A 15,606-nucleotide genomic window follows, 5' to 3' on the forward strand; every position below is an offset into this window, starting at 1 on the left:
AAACAGTCTGTTCATCTAATAATAAAATGTCACCACCTGCTGACTGCTTTTGCCCATACTAAAAATCTGTCCAAGTTTTCAGGATCAGGATTCGGAAATAAATGCAAAATATTTCCGTCTCCACCTGTAATAAAGAATACATCCATGTAAAAATAGTCTTCAAAAGAATGGCCTACAATTTTTAACTTTTTTATATAAAGTAGTGGAAAGTGAACTGGCGGTTCACCTGATGTTGTTCGCCACCCATGGACATTTGCAACTCCCGTAGAGTTTTAAATGCGTTGCCACCTTTAAATAAAGTAGGCCCAAGCTACCTCACTCACCAGACGAAACGCAGAAGTGTACTAGTGTTCTACTTTACGCCGGTCTTCTGTAAGATCGTGGTACTCATTCGAACGGACCTACACATTCGTGCAACAGTGAACACTGTTGCATGGCCCTACCACCGTTGAATGGTAAAAATTGAATAAATAAACACTTTACTTTTGATCAACACTACAACCAACTATGTATATACTAGCTTTTCGCCCACGGCTTAGCTCATGTTGAAGCCCTTAAACAAATACCTATCAATCCTTTACAAAACTTTTTTCCAATTAAAAATAGGCTATGTCCTTTCTCAAGCACTAGACTATATGTGTACTAAATTTCATTTAAATGGGTTTAGTAGTTTTTGAGTGAAAGCGAGACAGACAGAGAGTATGGATAGTAGTGATGCAACGGATGTCTGTTTCCGTTTCCGCAAGTGCGGAAGTTCCGCGTGCTTTTCAACATCCGTTTCTGTTTCTGTTTCCGGAACTTTTATAACGGAGATAAAACGGAACTTTACGACGGTTGAGAGATCCAAATGCGCGGCGCGAGACGCGCAGTCCGTGCGCGGCCTTTCGGCACTTGTCGCATTTGTTTGTTTACGTACTATTTTGTGAATTTAAGCGCGTAATATTTTCTGCTGCTATTTCAAACAATCAGTTTCTCTTGCTGGAGTAAACTGTCTAGTTGTTGTCCATATAAAATTTGACAACTGGCAAAATGTGACTATTTCATACTTACGAGTTATTAAATGTACTTTTGAATAAGTGATAACCATGTAATATATCATCATCATTATATAGTTAGAAATATATTTGTCGTTTGTCAACACGAGTGGTTTGGCGAACTTTAATTTGTAAATAGTGTAATTTTGTTTCCTGAAAATAAATTAAAAAAACGCGTATTTTAACTTATTGCAGCGCAGTAAAAATACATACATTGAAGGCTAAAGGACACCGATATCCAATGCCTTAATAAATTAAAAACGAATACAAACTGTTTTTACCGAAAAAAATATTTTTGTAAATATGTTTTTTATTATTATTTACACTTCTGTTTCCGCATCCGTTTCCGTTTCCGTTTCTGCTAAAAAAAATTTTTGACATCTGTTTCCGTTTCTGGTTCCGGTAAGACACTTCCGTTGCATCACTAATGGATAGTATATAACCAACTAAGTAAGAACTATATTAAACGTAATAACAACAGTTTTTCTTCCAGGTGTAGCACCATTGGTTTGGTTTGTTATATTTGTCTATCAGTGGTAAAATACATAAATACATAAAAAAGATCTTATAAAAGATTATTTCATTGAAGATTACTTTGAAATAATAAACAGAATTATTAATGTCATGGGGTTATATCAATTAACAATAAATAATTGCAAGTTAAAATATCAACATTTTATAGTATAAAAATTACCAAAATAACTTACGTGACTTATTGCAGTTCGGGACACAGCATCTTTTGGCAGCAGACATGGTAAAATTCTGATATTTTTTGCACAAAACAGGAGTCCAAATGAAATTGCAAGGGTCTTTCGGAATAAACGAAGCTGTCGGTTTCCAAAGTTTTGTCGTGTCCAAAGTGATAAGCAGAATAGTCAAAGTCAGGGAAACTAGCCGGGTCGTCGTTAAAAATCCACGTAAAATTTTTTGCACACGCATTTACTCCAAGAGAAAAACGAAACAAAACAGTTTTTTGGTAAGCAGACATTAATACGTCATAAACAAATTACAAACCATGGACAAAATAAAGTAGAAGACCAAAAATATATAAATTTTCCATGAAAATTATATTTTTTTTTGTTTCTAAAATTATTTTGCATTTAAAAATAATTTTTATGCATCTGCTTAGTATTGTTTAAAATAATTAAATAATTTTATTAAACATAAATGAATTTGGCAAAGCGCCATCTCACGATGTGTTACGGTTACATTAACCGACCAAATATAATAGTTACGTAAAATAGATCTTAATCAATATGCTTCAATACGTACTAAAATTGGTCGGGTTGTAACTGCTTACTTTTGTACTAAGTTATAACACCATGGTTTTTATCATAGAAAAAATACTAATATATGGTACAGATATGTCACTCCTTGTATATTTTTAAGAGGCAAAATATGCAAGTTTTGTCTACTGTCCTAGAGATGGCATTACTTAAATGGCTGAAAATTGCATACCATCAACCAGATGGCGCTAGAACCTATGTATTTATCATTGGTTATACATACATTTCCTACAATTTAAAATATTTATCATTTAGCAATAAAAAACAGTCTAATTGAATGTTCTGGTAATAACACATAATAGTAAATGAAACAAGTTAAAAAAAATCATTTTTGTTTATTTTTACTTTTTTTTAAATAACGAGTATAAGCCTGTAACTTCACTTCGTCTCTTTGATGAAAATTAACAATTTTTCCCTGTAAAATTCGATTTACTCCCTTACACCAACTGTGGACAATAACATTAATTGCTATGTTGGCGATATATTCTATTAGCAAAGATCTATGTGCTTTACAAGATATAATGTCGAAATTAATATCAATATTAATAAAATTTATTATCTTTTCTTTTAAATTTTTGTCCTCTGGCAAATCTCGTAAGCATAAAATTATTGTCATATATTTTCTTCGTTAAATCCACAAATCCGTCTTTTGCATAAATAAGGGACTTTTTTTGTATAGTCCCTAGAGTATGTGTATGATGCAGGGTCCCTATCGTTATTAAAGAACGTTTTTTTACACGATAGGCAAGATTTAAATATATTTTTTTGACATTTCTTAATTATGTACCCTGCAACATACCGTTTCGACTCTTTATGTAAAATATCCAGATCATCGCCGGGAAGAAGATGTGATAAATTTTCGACAAAAGTATTTTAGTTAGTTTATTAAAAGCAACATTTTTTTTATCTTGATTACCATATTTTACATTACTATGCAATAGATAAGCCAACGAGTTAAAGCATTTACTATCATCTGCCTCACAGTTAGCGTTTATAGAATGAGGAGAGCTTAAATTATTCACCAAGAGTGATTTGTACACATTTATAAATTGCGCACAGGTGGGGTTCGTATTTCGGACGCCATTACTTCCGATACAACAAAAGAAATTTTCGAGGGGGTCCTGATTAAAGTTTCTCATCAACAAATTACTTATGTTGTTTTCTTTTTTTAAAAACTCCCACAATTCCAAAAAAGTCTCTATGTTTGACACCCAATTGTAAATAGATGGCACCTTTTCAAACTTTACAGTACAAGTGCCATCTTTTTTCACAAATTTATTTTCAAATTTAATTGATTTTAAGATGGGTAGAACTTCCGCCCAAAACTGTTGGTGAGGGGAATTGTTTTTAAGACACCCTAATAATTCTTTTGATGTACCAGAATAAGTATGTCCATTAAAAGAATCAAATAACTTATCAAATAGCAACAAAAATTTTGCCGTATGTTGACACTCCGCTGGCAATATATTGTGTCCCGAAATGAGAAAACTCAATTATTACCTTATTTTTAACTTTAATGATATTTTATTAAGCATAAAACACGCCTTATTAAATATTAAAAAAATGTCTATTATGGTGGGGATATTTATTTATTTTCTCGTCTTGTTGGGTTTATAAATAAAAATAAACATATAGAAATATATTACATATATAAAATGAATATATAAATAAAAATAAACATATAATATGTATCATAATTGTATTTTTCAGTGTAATTGAAAAATGTATATTTGTGTATATATAAGTGTACAAAATTTATTGCATGTATAAATACTTTTTTTGGCAATCTGTGGACTATGTTCAACAACTCAAACAGGCTGAAATGATGATGAAGATATGAAAATATTTTAAAATTATGCACTATTTAAAATAATATTTAATAACTGAACATACTTGCAAGAAATCCTAATGCAGAAGACACCCTTTGGCTAAATACCTGCGCAGCATATTTCACTTTCATTTTTGGTATTTTATTTTCAAAAACGTGATATTCAGTTAACTTATTTACAAATCTCATCTCGTGTTCACCAACATCCTTTTCAAATAACATTTTTATGTGGTCTTACACCTTTCAAAAGATGTGGCGTGTCATATAAAGGAAATATCTTATGCTCATCAACCTCAAAACCATGAGACTTATATTCCACAGCCTGTCTTAAATATTTTTTCATTGTGTCGTCCTTCAGGCTCTTTATTGCACCCACATTTGTTTGTGACTGGTCACAGACAGTTGCTACGACTTTTAATCCCGAATCGTGGATTTTTCTTATTAATAATTTTATCAGATGTTTTAAGTCATCCTTTTTTGTGCAACTTTTGGTAAAAGTGAAGCAGACGGGTTGTTTAAATTTCCCTTTAATGCTTTTTACCATGAATACTAATGCATGGTCGGCAATCAATTTACTGCTTTTAAAACCAAGGTCTTCAAAGCCAATGATTCTTCCATTGTTAAAGTGAAGTCCCACATCTAAGGCCACTTCATCAAATATGAGAGTACATAATCTTTTTTCTAAAGGCAATCTTCTCACTGCTTTTTTTAAATGAGCAAAGATATGTTCGTTTATTCCAGGCTCCAAAGGAATGTGGCTCAACAGTTTTTGGAGACTTCTTTTTGAAGGTAACACAAACATTTTATTCAAAAGATTATATGCCTTTGCACTTTGTTTGTACATGGTTAAGGCCAAAATCTTTTCCTCCATTGTATATCTCCTTCCTCTCGGTTTATATTTAGCTTTTAACTGGAGCTTACTAAAAATTTTTATGGGTGCAGGAAACTTTTCAATTTGTTCTAAAAATGCCTGTGAAAGAGATAGATTCCTTGCACATTTAATTTTTTTTGTTTGTGTTGTATATTTCTGGCTAAGCTTCTTTAATCTATACTTTAGATTGCAAATATTTCTTTGCATTTGTCTTGTTGTCTTGTCTTGTGGTACTGCAAGCAAAAAAAAAAATAACATCTAAATAAAAAAAGTTAATTTTGTAAAGGTGACAATAATGTATGGGCATAAATTACTTTTGGAAGTGTATACTGAAATATTCAAAATTGCATTGTTTACTAGGTTTGAGTTTGATACTTATTGCAAAATTGATAGTGCTGTACTTATCTTAAACAAAAAAAAACGATATTCCCTAAATAATTTTACAAAAGAACTTTACAAATATTTTCAGTAGTTATATTTGCGTTTCCTCAAGAATAGCTAAAGAATGGGTAAAACATTAGCTCTGAAAGGGTCAGAATAAAACTGTATCTCGGGATTTCAGTCCGACCATTCTAAGCTATTTTGTTACAATAATTTTAAATTTAATACATTTTCCAGTATGCCTTTGCAATTGATGGCTAGAATTCGGCAGTTTGCACCCTCATACAATATTGAACTATTAAGATGCTGCATAATGATTCCTCTATAGGTTACGTCAAGCATTGTTAAAAATGCATAGTGGATAGACATTAAGACACGCCATGAAGATAGCTGGCGCTTAGCTAAATTGAATAGGTGGCAAAGCAGTAGTGCCAAATTTTTTTCCACTAAATCTACCAAACACATACCACATTCTTACGTAAAGGGGGATATATATACTCAAGTAGTTTATGGAAAAGAAATACGATATCTTACCCACAGGCTTACTAGTGGTTATGCTACCACTTAACTTTGGATCTTTAATGTTTTGAGAAACTTCCATAGACATGTCTTCTGGAATACTTTTAGGTAGTGGTGGTACTTCTTGTTCCATATTATATAAATCTGAAAATAGTTAATGTGTTTATGATAAGCATTGAAATTATAAAGATTAACATGTGTGATTTTTTTTAATAACTTTAATATTTAGACCGAAATATCTTTAATTCCAAACTTCCTTTGATAACAATATGAATGTATGATATGTTCAGAACATTAAGTTCTATATTTTAACATATATTTCGTCTTAAGAGCAAAAAAAATTGTTCAAATAAAATTTGAATGTGAGTTCGCCGTTGTTCTTTACGACTTCAGTAACTTATACTCACCAGTTCAAGGTATTGTCGACAGATCTAGATTTGTTATCACGTTAGCAAAAACTTACCAATATTTAAAGTTGGAACAGCATTCCTCGTAAGTCTTTTACTGGGTGTATGGTAGCATAACTCAAAATGCCTATTACACAATCTTAAATTGTTGTATATATATTGCGGATTTCGTTTCTGCATATTAGGATCTAGAACACTTATCCGTGAGTTAAACCTTTCGGGATTATATTGATGATTTGGAAAACGGTGTAAAACGTCTGAAATAATAAATAAATTATATTAGGTCCTTACATATGAAATTGGCGTTTTTCGTACTGGCCACTTTAATCACGAATTTCTCCTCTTTGGTAAGGAATTCCAAATTCAAATTTGTACAGCTATAGACTCATGTATTTGTGGTTCGATGACCGTCATTCATTTGTTTTTTTCTTCTGTTTTTTCTGTTTGCGTCACTCATTTTACAAAATGGAAAACTTAAAATATCGCATTATTTACGAGTACGAGTTCCGCCGTGGCACTAGTGCTGCGGAAACGACTCGAAGGGTGAATGATGTGTCGTGACCGCCATGGTCGTGTTGCAAAAGAAAACACAGTTCGTTTTTGGTTCCAACGTTTTCGTTCTGGAAATTTCGATCTGCAGAACAAGCCCCGTGGACGGCCTGAGACTCAAGTTGATAATGAAGAGTTGAAGGCTATTGTGGAAGCGGATCCATCGCAAACCACGTCCGAGTTAGCTGCAGGCTGCGATGTTAGTGATAAAACTGTTTTAATTCACTAGAAGCAAATTGGGAAGATTAAAAAGCTTGAAAGGTGGGTACCTCACGAATTGACTGAAGCAAACCGGCAAACGCGCGTCGACTGTTGCGTTACATTACTAAACCGGCACAATAATGAAGGTATTTTAAACCGAATCATTACCTGTGATGAAAAATGGGTTCTTTACGATAATCGGAAGCGCTCAGCGCAATGGTTGGATCCTGGCCAGACAGCCAAATCCTGCCCCAAGCGAAAATTAACCCCAAAAAAGTTACTTGTAAGCGTTTGGTGGACTAGTGCCGGTATTGTTCATTACAGTTTTCTCAAATCTGGCCAGACTATTACGGCTGATGTCTATTGTCAGCAATTGCAAACCATGATGGAAAAGCTAGCGGCTAAACAACCTAGGCTGGTCAATCGCTCCACGCCACTGCTGCTTCACGACAACGCTAGACCACACACTGCGCAACAGATGGCTACTAAATTAGAAGAGCTACAATTGGAAAGTCTAAGACATCCTCCGTACTCCCCGGACCTTGCTCCAACAGATTACCATTTTTTTCGAAATTTGGATAACTTCTTGCAAGGGAAAAAATTCAACTCCGATGGGGCAGTCCAAATCGCCTTCAAAGATTTTATTGATTCCCGTCCGACTGGTTTTTTTAGTAAAGGGATCAATGAACTACCTATGAGATGGCAAAAGTGCATAGAAAATAATGGTTCATACTTTGATTAATTAAATATATTATATTAAAAAATATTCGACTTTTTGTTCCTCCCATACAAAACGCCAATTTCATATGTAAGGACCTAATATTAAGCAGAATTTAATGAAAACGGTCATGGTAATGTAAACAATTACCAATGTCAATGAAATATAAAATATTAAGAAATTATAATATCATACATATGAAATTTATAACTTACCAGTCACTTCACCTTTAAAGTAACATTTCCAATACTGATTTGACGACATTTTTAGGTGTTTCTAAATTCGGTAGTCCAAGAAAGCCGAGTTCAAAGTAAGAGATTTAAAACGTGTCCAAAAGAAAAGCCGAGGTCAAAACAAAGGAGATATCAAACGAGTCAAAAGGAATAGCCGAGGTCAAATTATATTTTTAAGAAATGAAAACAAAAGAACAGGTAGAGGCGCAACGAAGTTTTAAAAACTTGTAATGATGCCTACTGACTGGACTGCGTGACTGGTAATTTGAAATCGTTTCATAGACAACACTACGGCATTAAAGACTATAAATTAACCATAAATTATTAGCACGAAAGACAAGTTTTGTTTAAATTATAGTGATTAAAAATCCCAGAAATAAGTTTCTTAATTGAAAACATTAATTGTTAAAATTAAAAAAAAAATGACGCAAAATTCCGGCCAAAAGCGGCATCTAGTGAGCACATGAGTAAACTTACAATATTAATTAGCTCTGCTGTACACAAGACGGCGCTAGTATCTACGTAAAAAAATAGATGTTCGAAAGTTTCATGCCTGCCGGCAGTCGCAAACCAACAACGACGCGAGACGCACGCTCTTTTATATTAAAAATTTGCTGTAATTTTCTACAAATATACGGATTTTATGTACAATTTTGTTTTGCTGAATTCATCGCAAACAATATGTGTAATGTCCTTGACATTGAATCCAATCCTAACGATTTTATAGCGCGTGCAATAGAGCGAATTGGGAAGGTTAAGACTAGTGATTGCCCCTGTGTATACATCGCAAATTTTTACACTGTTATTTTATAATATGTCCCTTTGTCAAATGTGTATTATATTTGTATTGTATTTGTCGAATATGTCCAAACAATCTAATAGAAACCTGTGAAGTAGATACTTTAAGGTCGCCAAATTTATTTTTACTATATAAGTTCTAGGGGTAGATGTTTAAGGTTTTCCTTTATTTTTTACTTTTCTAGAAACGACTTTTTTGGAACGAAGTTCCTTATCGCGCGTTGTGAAAGGAGGCTAGACGGAAAAAATTCTTACAAAAAGTTGTCACGACACTTTTTGCTATAGTAAGCTATTGTAAGCTGTGCGGCGTCGCATATTTCTCTGTCTGTCTCTCTCTCTCTCTCTTATAGAAAGCAAGCCAGATATTTTCATTTCTATTTCGCATTGAACAGTGTGGTGTATTTATTTATTAATTAAATCATTGCGTGATATTTCTAAATGTTTACAAGCGAATTCTAAATAATTCCATTCGGGAAAAACCAAAGTTGACCAAGAATTCTGCAAGCGATAATTAAAATATTTAAGATTATATTGTGAAGGTTCTATGACTAACTGCAATACTCAGAGACGATAAGTGAACTCATTGTATCCTTCGTTTCGATTGAAAGACTGAATTAAGTAACCAGAGACAAGTCTTTCCATTCATGGCGGCCATTACAATATTGGACTTTTTTTTAGTAATTTTGTGAAATAAAGTGGAGTGCTAAACAAAATTGTAGTATTTTCACGTATTAGAAATACTTATTTTTCTTGACTACTCTAGCTGTTAAATTATTTTACATGTAAATGAATAGTTGCGTTTGAATAGGATTATTTAAACTTATACGTCTCTTAGGGTTGGTTTCTGAGACCAAAATTTCTGATTACAACATATTGTCATCCGTATCATTATCGTTGACAAAACAGAGATAACAAACACTATGTTTTAAACGGAGATTTTGGCCTCTGGATGATATATTTCTACAACTCCTACAGTTTTGTGGATGTTTATGACCAACACATCTTTGTGATTATTTCTAATGGCTGTTAAATATAGCAATTTGTTATTTTATTTGTTATTGGTTTCAATCTAAATTAACTTGAATTAATATATTTTTGGCTATTGATTATGTATTATGAATTTGTACATTTTTTGTGAAAAATTTACTTTTATTAAATTTAAAATTATTTTTACTTTCTTTTCAAAAATGTGTTTTTGTAATGTGTTCCAACTATACCTGAATTGTTTAGATTCAAATGGAACAAAACAAAAGTTTGTAATATCCTAAATGCACCAAACAATAACTTGGTCGAACACTATCGGTGTAACAAAAAATATTAGTTTTAAGTGCATTCGATATAAAAGTGATGAAATGCATTTGTCCCTATTACAAATTCTAGTCTCTGGTTGACAATGGCAACCATAGACGAAAAAAAAAACGCACAAAAGATCTCATCGATATTAAAAAAAAAAAAAAAAAATTAGGACGCGGCGTCTATAATTCGAAGTCGAACGCGGAACAATGGGCCGAATATAGAGAGTCTAGCGCCCAAAACAAATAGAGCGGTCGCGGCCATTTTGGTTCGTTAAAAACATTTTAGAAGGCGGAACTAGGTTGGGGTTTTTGTTCAAATTTCGAGTTGCGGGGCCCTCCAATGGCGTGCGCGGGCGGGGCCTCTCAATTCCGCTGACTTCGTGTGGGTGTTTTTCACAAAACATGACCCTAGCAAAATCGGACTGTCCCACAACTTTAACCATTTTTATTTTTACTTTCTTATATAGGACATGTAAAAGTGAAATTTCATATGACCTAGGTAAATGTTTTAAAATAGAATTAAATTATAAAGGGTCATAAAAAGCGGATATTTATTTTTATATTAAAAAAAAAGCAAAATAGGAGGTGAAGATTTCGTGTGTCCCACAGTACTCTCGGAGACTTCAAATACATCTCATTTGTAGAATATTGGTCTTTGAGTATGTTTAAGTGTTTGAACATAGTCTCTGTATGTCTTAAAGTGTATTTTCAAGTTTATATATGATAAACTTATGGTTATTTTAAAAATATAACTATTTTAATACTGTCCTACGAAAACCTTAGTACCGGAAAATCCCGTTTCGTCACGGTGAATTTGATATTTTACATAAGACTAAATCTACTAATTTGTGTATTTTCTTCCTTCCTGGCAAAATTGTGATCGTTTTTGATACCGCCATTGTTGTTTTTAACGTCAGTTGGATCAAAAACTGTGACAAAAGTGTTGGTGTCTTTGGCGTCCAGAAAAAGTTTTCTGTATTGTGACAGTATTTAAAAGGTAAATAAACTCGTATTCTTTACTTTATCATATTGCTTATAAAACATAAACTAACCTTTATTAGATTAATAAAGCTAAAAACAAGTTAATTTAACAAAATATTAGTTATTTTTAATTTTAAAACTTTCGTGGGATGTAAACGTCACTTCCTGTGCGTCACGTGACATACTATCGGAACAAAATCGTGACGAACTTGAATTGTAAAGCTTAGTATACCGTGAAATATTTTAAAATTTTAATTTAATTATTAATTAAAAATTTTAATTTTATTTCAATTAAAATACAGAAATTACATAGGATGTTAGAAACTAGTCGCAAACGATATTACCGCGAAAAAACTTCTGCATGAAAGAAAGAATCGTGAAATAGAGAAAGAGAGGTTTATTGCATCTATTGATTAAAGTAATTGTGATAATTATCTCGTAAGTAAAAATTTAAAATAATCACCTCAATAATATAAGTTATATGTCATCTCAAATTGATAATTCTATGTCTTTTAATACTTTTATGTGTAATAAAAAAGTTTAATGCAGTTAAAACTTTTTATTAATAATTTTATGTTAATAAAGCGTTAACTTCTTTGTGATTGTGTTTTTAAACGCGGTGGTGTGGACACTGCTCAAATTATTCCTATTCGTAACGCACTTGTCATAATAGTCACTGTCCCATATTCTGAATAGTACAAAAATGGTTTTTTAAATATCTGTTTTTCATTTTATAGTGTTTATTTAGTAATTATCAGTATTATATTATAGCCAAAAATTCCTCAATTTGCTCAATTTTTAAATTTGTTACACGTATCATTAGTAAAGACAACATTTCAAGTGCCATTTGTCAAAGAAGTGACGAACATGAAACTATTTCCCTGATTGTTTATTAATGTGATAGAAATATGCTACCTTATTGATGTTTATGGAAAGATTTTAAGTATATCTATAAGGTAATATACGTTGATTTTCTTTTAATGCCTGGTCGTTTTATATCTGATTCATTATATTTTGTGACGCACAGGAATACTTTGCATCATATACTGAGAGAAAAACTTGAATATTTCTTATATTTATGGTTTTATATTAATTTAAATAGCATATTTAGCTAGTTAATAATGTATTGTTTCATACCAGGGACAATATGAACAATTTCATGTACAACCAAAATTATTTTTCCTGATCGTCACAGGGTCATTTTTTCTGAAAAACACCCGTGTACACAATGACGACGGTTTTATTTGTTTTTTTTTACGAACGTTTCGTTTTCTGATGACGGACGCGTTAGATTCGTAAGCTGTTTTTTTTTCGGCCGCGCCGACGTTCGAATAGTTGTTTGGCTTCTTTTTTCGGACAGCGTAGGCGCCAAGTTTGAATTGTTTTTTATTATTATTTCTAATGCGGAACTGTTTTAGTTTTATGTAATGTGCCAGTTAGGCTTGACTTTCAATCTAGAATGTTTGAGTTTTTCCTTCTTGCAGATAGATTTTTTTTATTCTATTAAAATGTATGTTTGATTAGAGATTCTTAACGATAAAAATAAACTGTTCCGAAATATTTTAATGAATATTGGATAGAAGAATATTTTGTTATTTTTTGACGTATTACAAGATTTTGTGAAGAAAAAACTGAGAAAACTTTTGTCTTAAAAATTACTTAAAAATTTAACAACATTATCACTTTTAACTCTAACTCTCCTTCACATAAGTTCTCCATATAAAATGCATATGCTTTTAAAAGCAAACTACACGTTCATAAGGTCGGAAAAATTTCGACAAAGCACAAAAGGACAAAGGCGTAAAGTCGGCAATATTCAAAATTACATGGCTTTGTGTCTATGTGCCTCGGAACGAATTCGTGCGTCCGAATTTTCGTTATTGCACGGAAAAAGCTTTTCGTTTGGTCGAAAAAATTTGCCACAAAAAAATTTCAGCTTATCAAAGCGCCTACTCTGGTGTCGGTACGCACAAAGACAGAGGCGGACTCGTTGCATTGTGTGGACACTGTTTCGTAGCTTTTTACTCAATGCTTTACCTCACTTTATTAATAGGGGCTTTATCACGGATATTTATGACACGCGCCTTCGAAACATTATCGACAAAATTTGTATGAGACTTCTTGGTGGTGTAAATTATGTCGATGACGTTCTTACGGTTATTCGTGCTAGGCCCTCTGTTCATCTGCGTTAAAGTTGTTTTTACGTTCGTTTTTAATATATGAGAGAAATGTAATAATAATAACTAACATAGAAGGTAAACAGCAGAGATACCACAAATAGCTCAATGAATCGATGACTACAAAAAGTATAGTAGGTTCGAATAAGAACGCCATCCATATAACAAAACCTAAGCTCAATGAAGTGCTTAAAAGAGTATCTGGTTGATAATTGTTTTCTTTCAACCTCTTAATGACAAGCACTTTTTTTCACAACTCTGTAAATATCGAAATGAATAACTACAAAAAACTCACCAAACGGTGTAATTTTATGTCCCCTTCTTCATGCGGAGTTATTAGTAACGGACGAAACAAAAAAAAAGTCATCGAAATTTTGAGGCTTCGCGTCAAAATTTTGTTTTTGTTGCACCTGAGTAAGTTACGTAAGAGTCTTGAAGAAGTCTTATTAAGTGTACATTTAGTATGTGTACTTTGAGTCACCCAAAATGACCAATCTTACTCATATTATAAATACGAAAGACTAGAACTAGATGGATGGCTGTTTCTTAGAAGGTATCTCCGTAACGGCTCAATGGATCTTGATGAAATTTGGCACAAAGGTGGAACATAGTCTAAACAAACGACCAAAATTAAACAAAAAAAAAAATGTTTTAGAAACAAAAACGCCTTAGCAGCTTATGTTATACAAATTGTTCTTTTGTATCGTAACACACGATTTGTGGTGGTTTTTTGTTTCCATTCTTTATTTTACTGCTCCCGTAATTTAAGTAACCATACCCCAACCCGTTTTACACACGAAATTATTTATTACGAAATTAACACGTCAGTCGGGGGCTGCAGTTAGTTGATTGAGTAAAAAACTAACCCTTTTGTTGTGGCAAAACACCAATTTAACCCTTCACGATCTCCCTTAACCCGCAATCAATTGGGGAGTTCTTCATTCAGCAGTGGACGAACTTAGTCTGATGATGATGATGAAGAGTTAACATGTCATTTAATAACGAAGTAATTCCGCGTTTCCTTAAATTTACGTTATCAGAGATTAAATACACCTAATATCTTATTTTTGCCCCGCCCCTCGTGATATTTCGTGATATTTTTAGGAACCATCCCCCCTCCTTTCAGGGCTTGAATTAACGTGATTAAAGGACGTTCCCGTAGATGTGAGTTTGTATTCTTACTGTTCAGTTACATTATACTAAGTGCTATGCAGATTAACCGAGCAAAGTACCTACTCTGATTTATGCTGTTTCTGTGTACCCCTATTATTTTAACAACAACCTTTATAGCACAATTTGTAAACAATAATTGCGAATGCGTGCATGTTGCGTAAAACGTAATTTTTTTAAACCCAGTGGGCCGGGCACGAATATTTGCGATAAGCGCCTTCGTATATCATCGTATATTATGTCAAAACTAATTTGACACTTTCATTGTACTTAACGATAGGGGCGCTGCACAAATTTTCTAAATGATGCAAGGGCAAGAAATATAAATAATTCATCAAAAAATTTCTTATTGCTTACTTGTTATTTTCAAGAGCATAATTTTAAAATAAGTGCAATTCACTTGAATAATAATAATTATATTCTTTGATGGATGATGTCAGACGCATTGAAAAAATTGTTTTTAATCTCTATTGTTGACTTTAATAGTAAACAATGGTGTAAGCAGGCAGTTCGTATTTGCACAAATATTTCTCTCCTACCTATTGTTTTCTGATAGTTTTCTTTTAGTTGCGATGATCACATGATAGTAAAATCGTAAATCTTATTCAATAAGCCTCGGGACTTTCGTATAATCACACTTAATGAACATGATATAATGATAATAATACAAATATACCGCAATTTTCTTGTTTGTAATATTTATTAACCATCAAAGAAATTTCTGAAAAAATAAAATCATGAACAAATTAAAAAAAACGTACAAAATTTTTAAATACATTTACACATTTTATTCGACGAAAATTGCGATTTTCTGTCCTAAACAAAATATAATTACAAATTTAACTAAACATTTGATATAAAATAAGGCAGGATAATTTGTATTTGATATTTGGATTTTCCATACAGGCCAAGTCCAAGGTCATTCAACTCATTTGTTTGAAAAAAAAAAATATTACAATGTTTTTCTACTGGTGTTTTGGCAGTTGAATCTCTCGATAAGATTCACTTCCCATGGCGCAAACTCATTCACGTAACATTAACCCCCAGCATCCTTTTTTGACCGCTCCATCTAGAGTTGTGTTCTGCACAGAGAAGTTCCAACCCACTAAGATCATAAATTAACTAGTATCTAGTTATTATATAGTAATTATGTTTCCA

At 32.4% G+C, this 15,606-nt stretch overlaps 1 protein-coding gene across 1 annotated transcript; it reads right to left on the bottom strand.

Moving 5' to 3' along the window:
• Positions 1-4,359: 4,359 nt before the first annotated feature.
• Positions 4,360-6,511, bottom strand: LOC123723075. Its single transcript, XM_045685622.1, has 4 exons — positions 6,383-6,511; positions 5,935-6,063; positions 5,119-5,252; positions 4,360-4,536 (listed from the first exon to the last, which is right to left on the bottom strand). The coding sequence occupies exons 1-4, from the start codon at positions 6,504-6,506 to the stop codon at positions 4,360-4,362; spliced, it is 564 nt and encodes a 187-aa protein (XP_045541578.1). The 5' UTR covers positions 6,507-6,511.
• Between the last annotated feature and the right edge of the window lie 9,095 nt (positions 6,512-15,606).

The sequence above is a fragment of the Papilio machaon genome, chromosome W, assembly GCF_912999745.1.
Source record: "Papilio machaon chromosome W, ilPapMach1.1, whole genome shotgun sequence".
NCBI classification, from domain to species: domain Eukaryota; kingdom Metazoa; phylum Arthropoda; class Insecta; order Lepidoptera; family Papilionidae; genus Papilio; species Papilio machaon.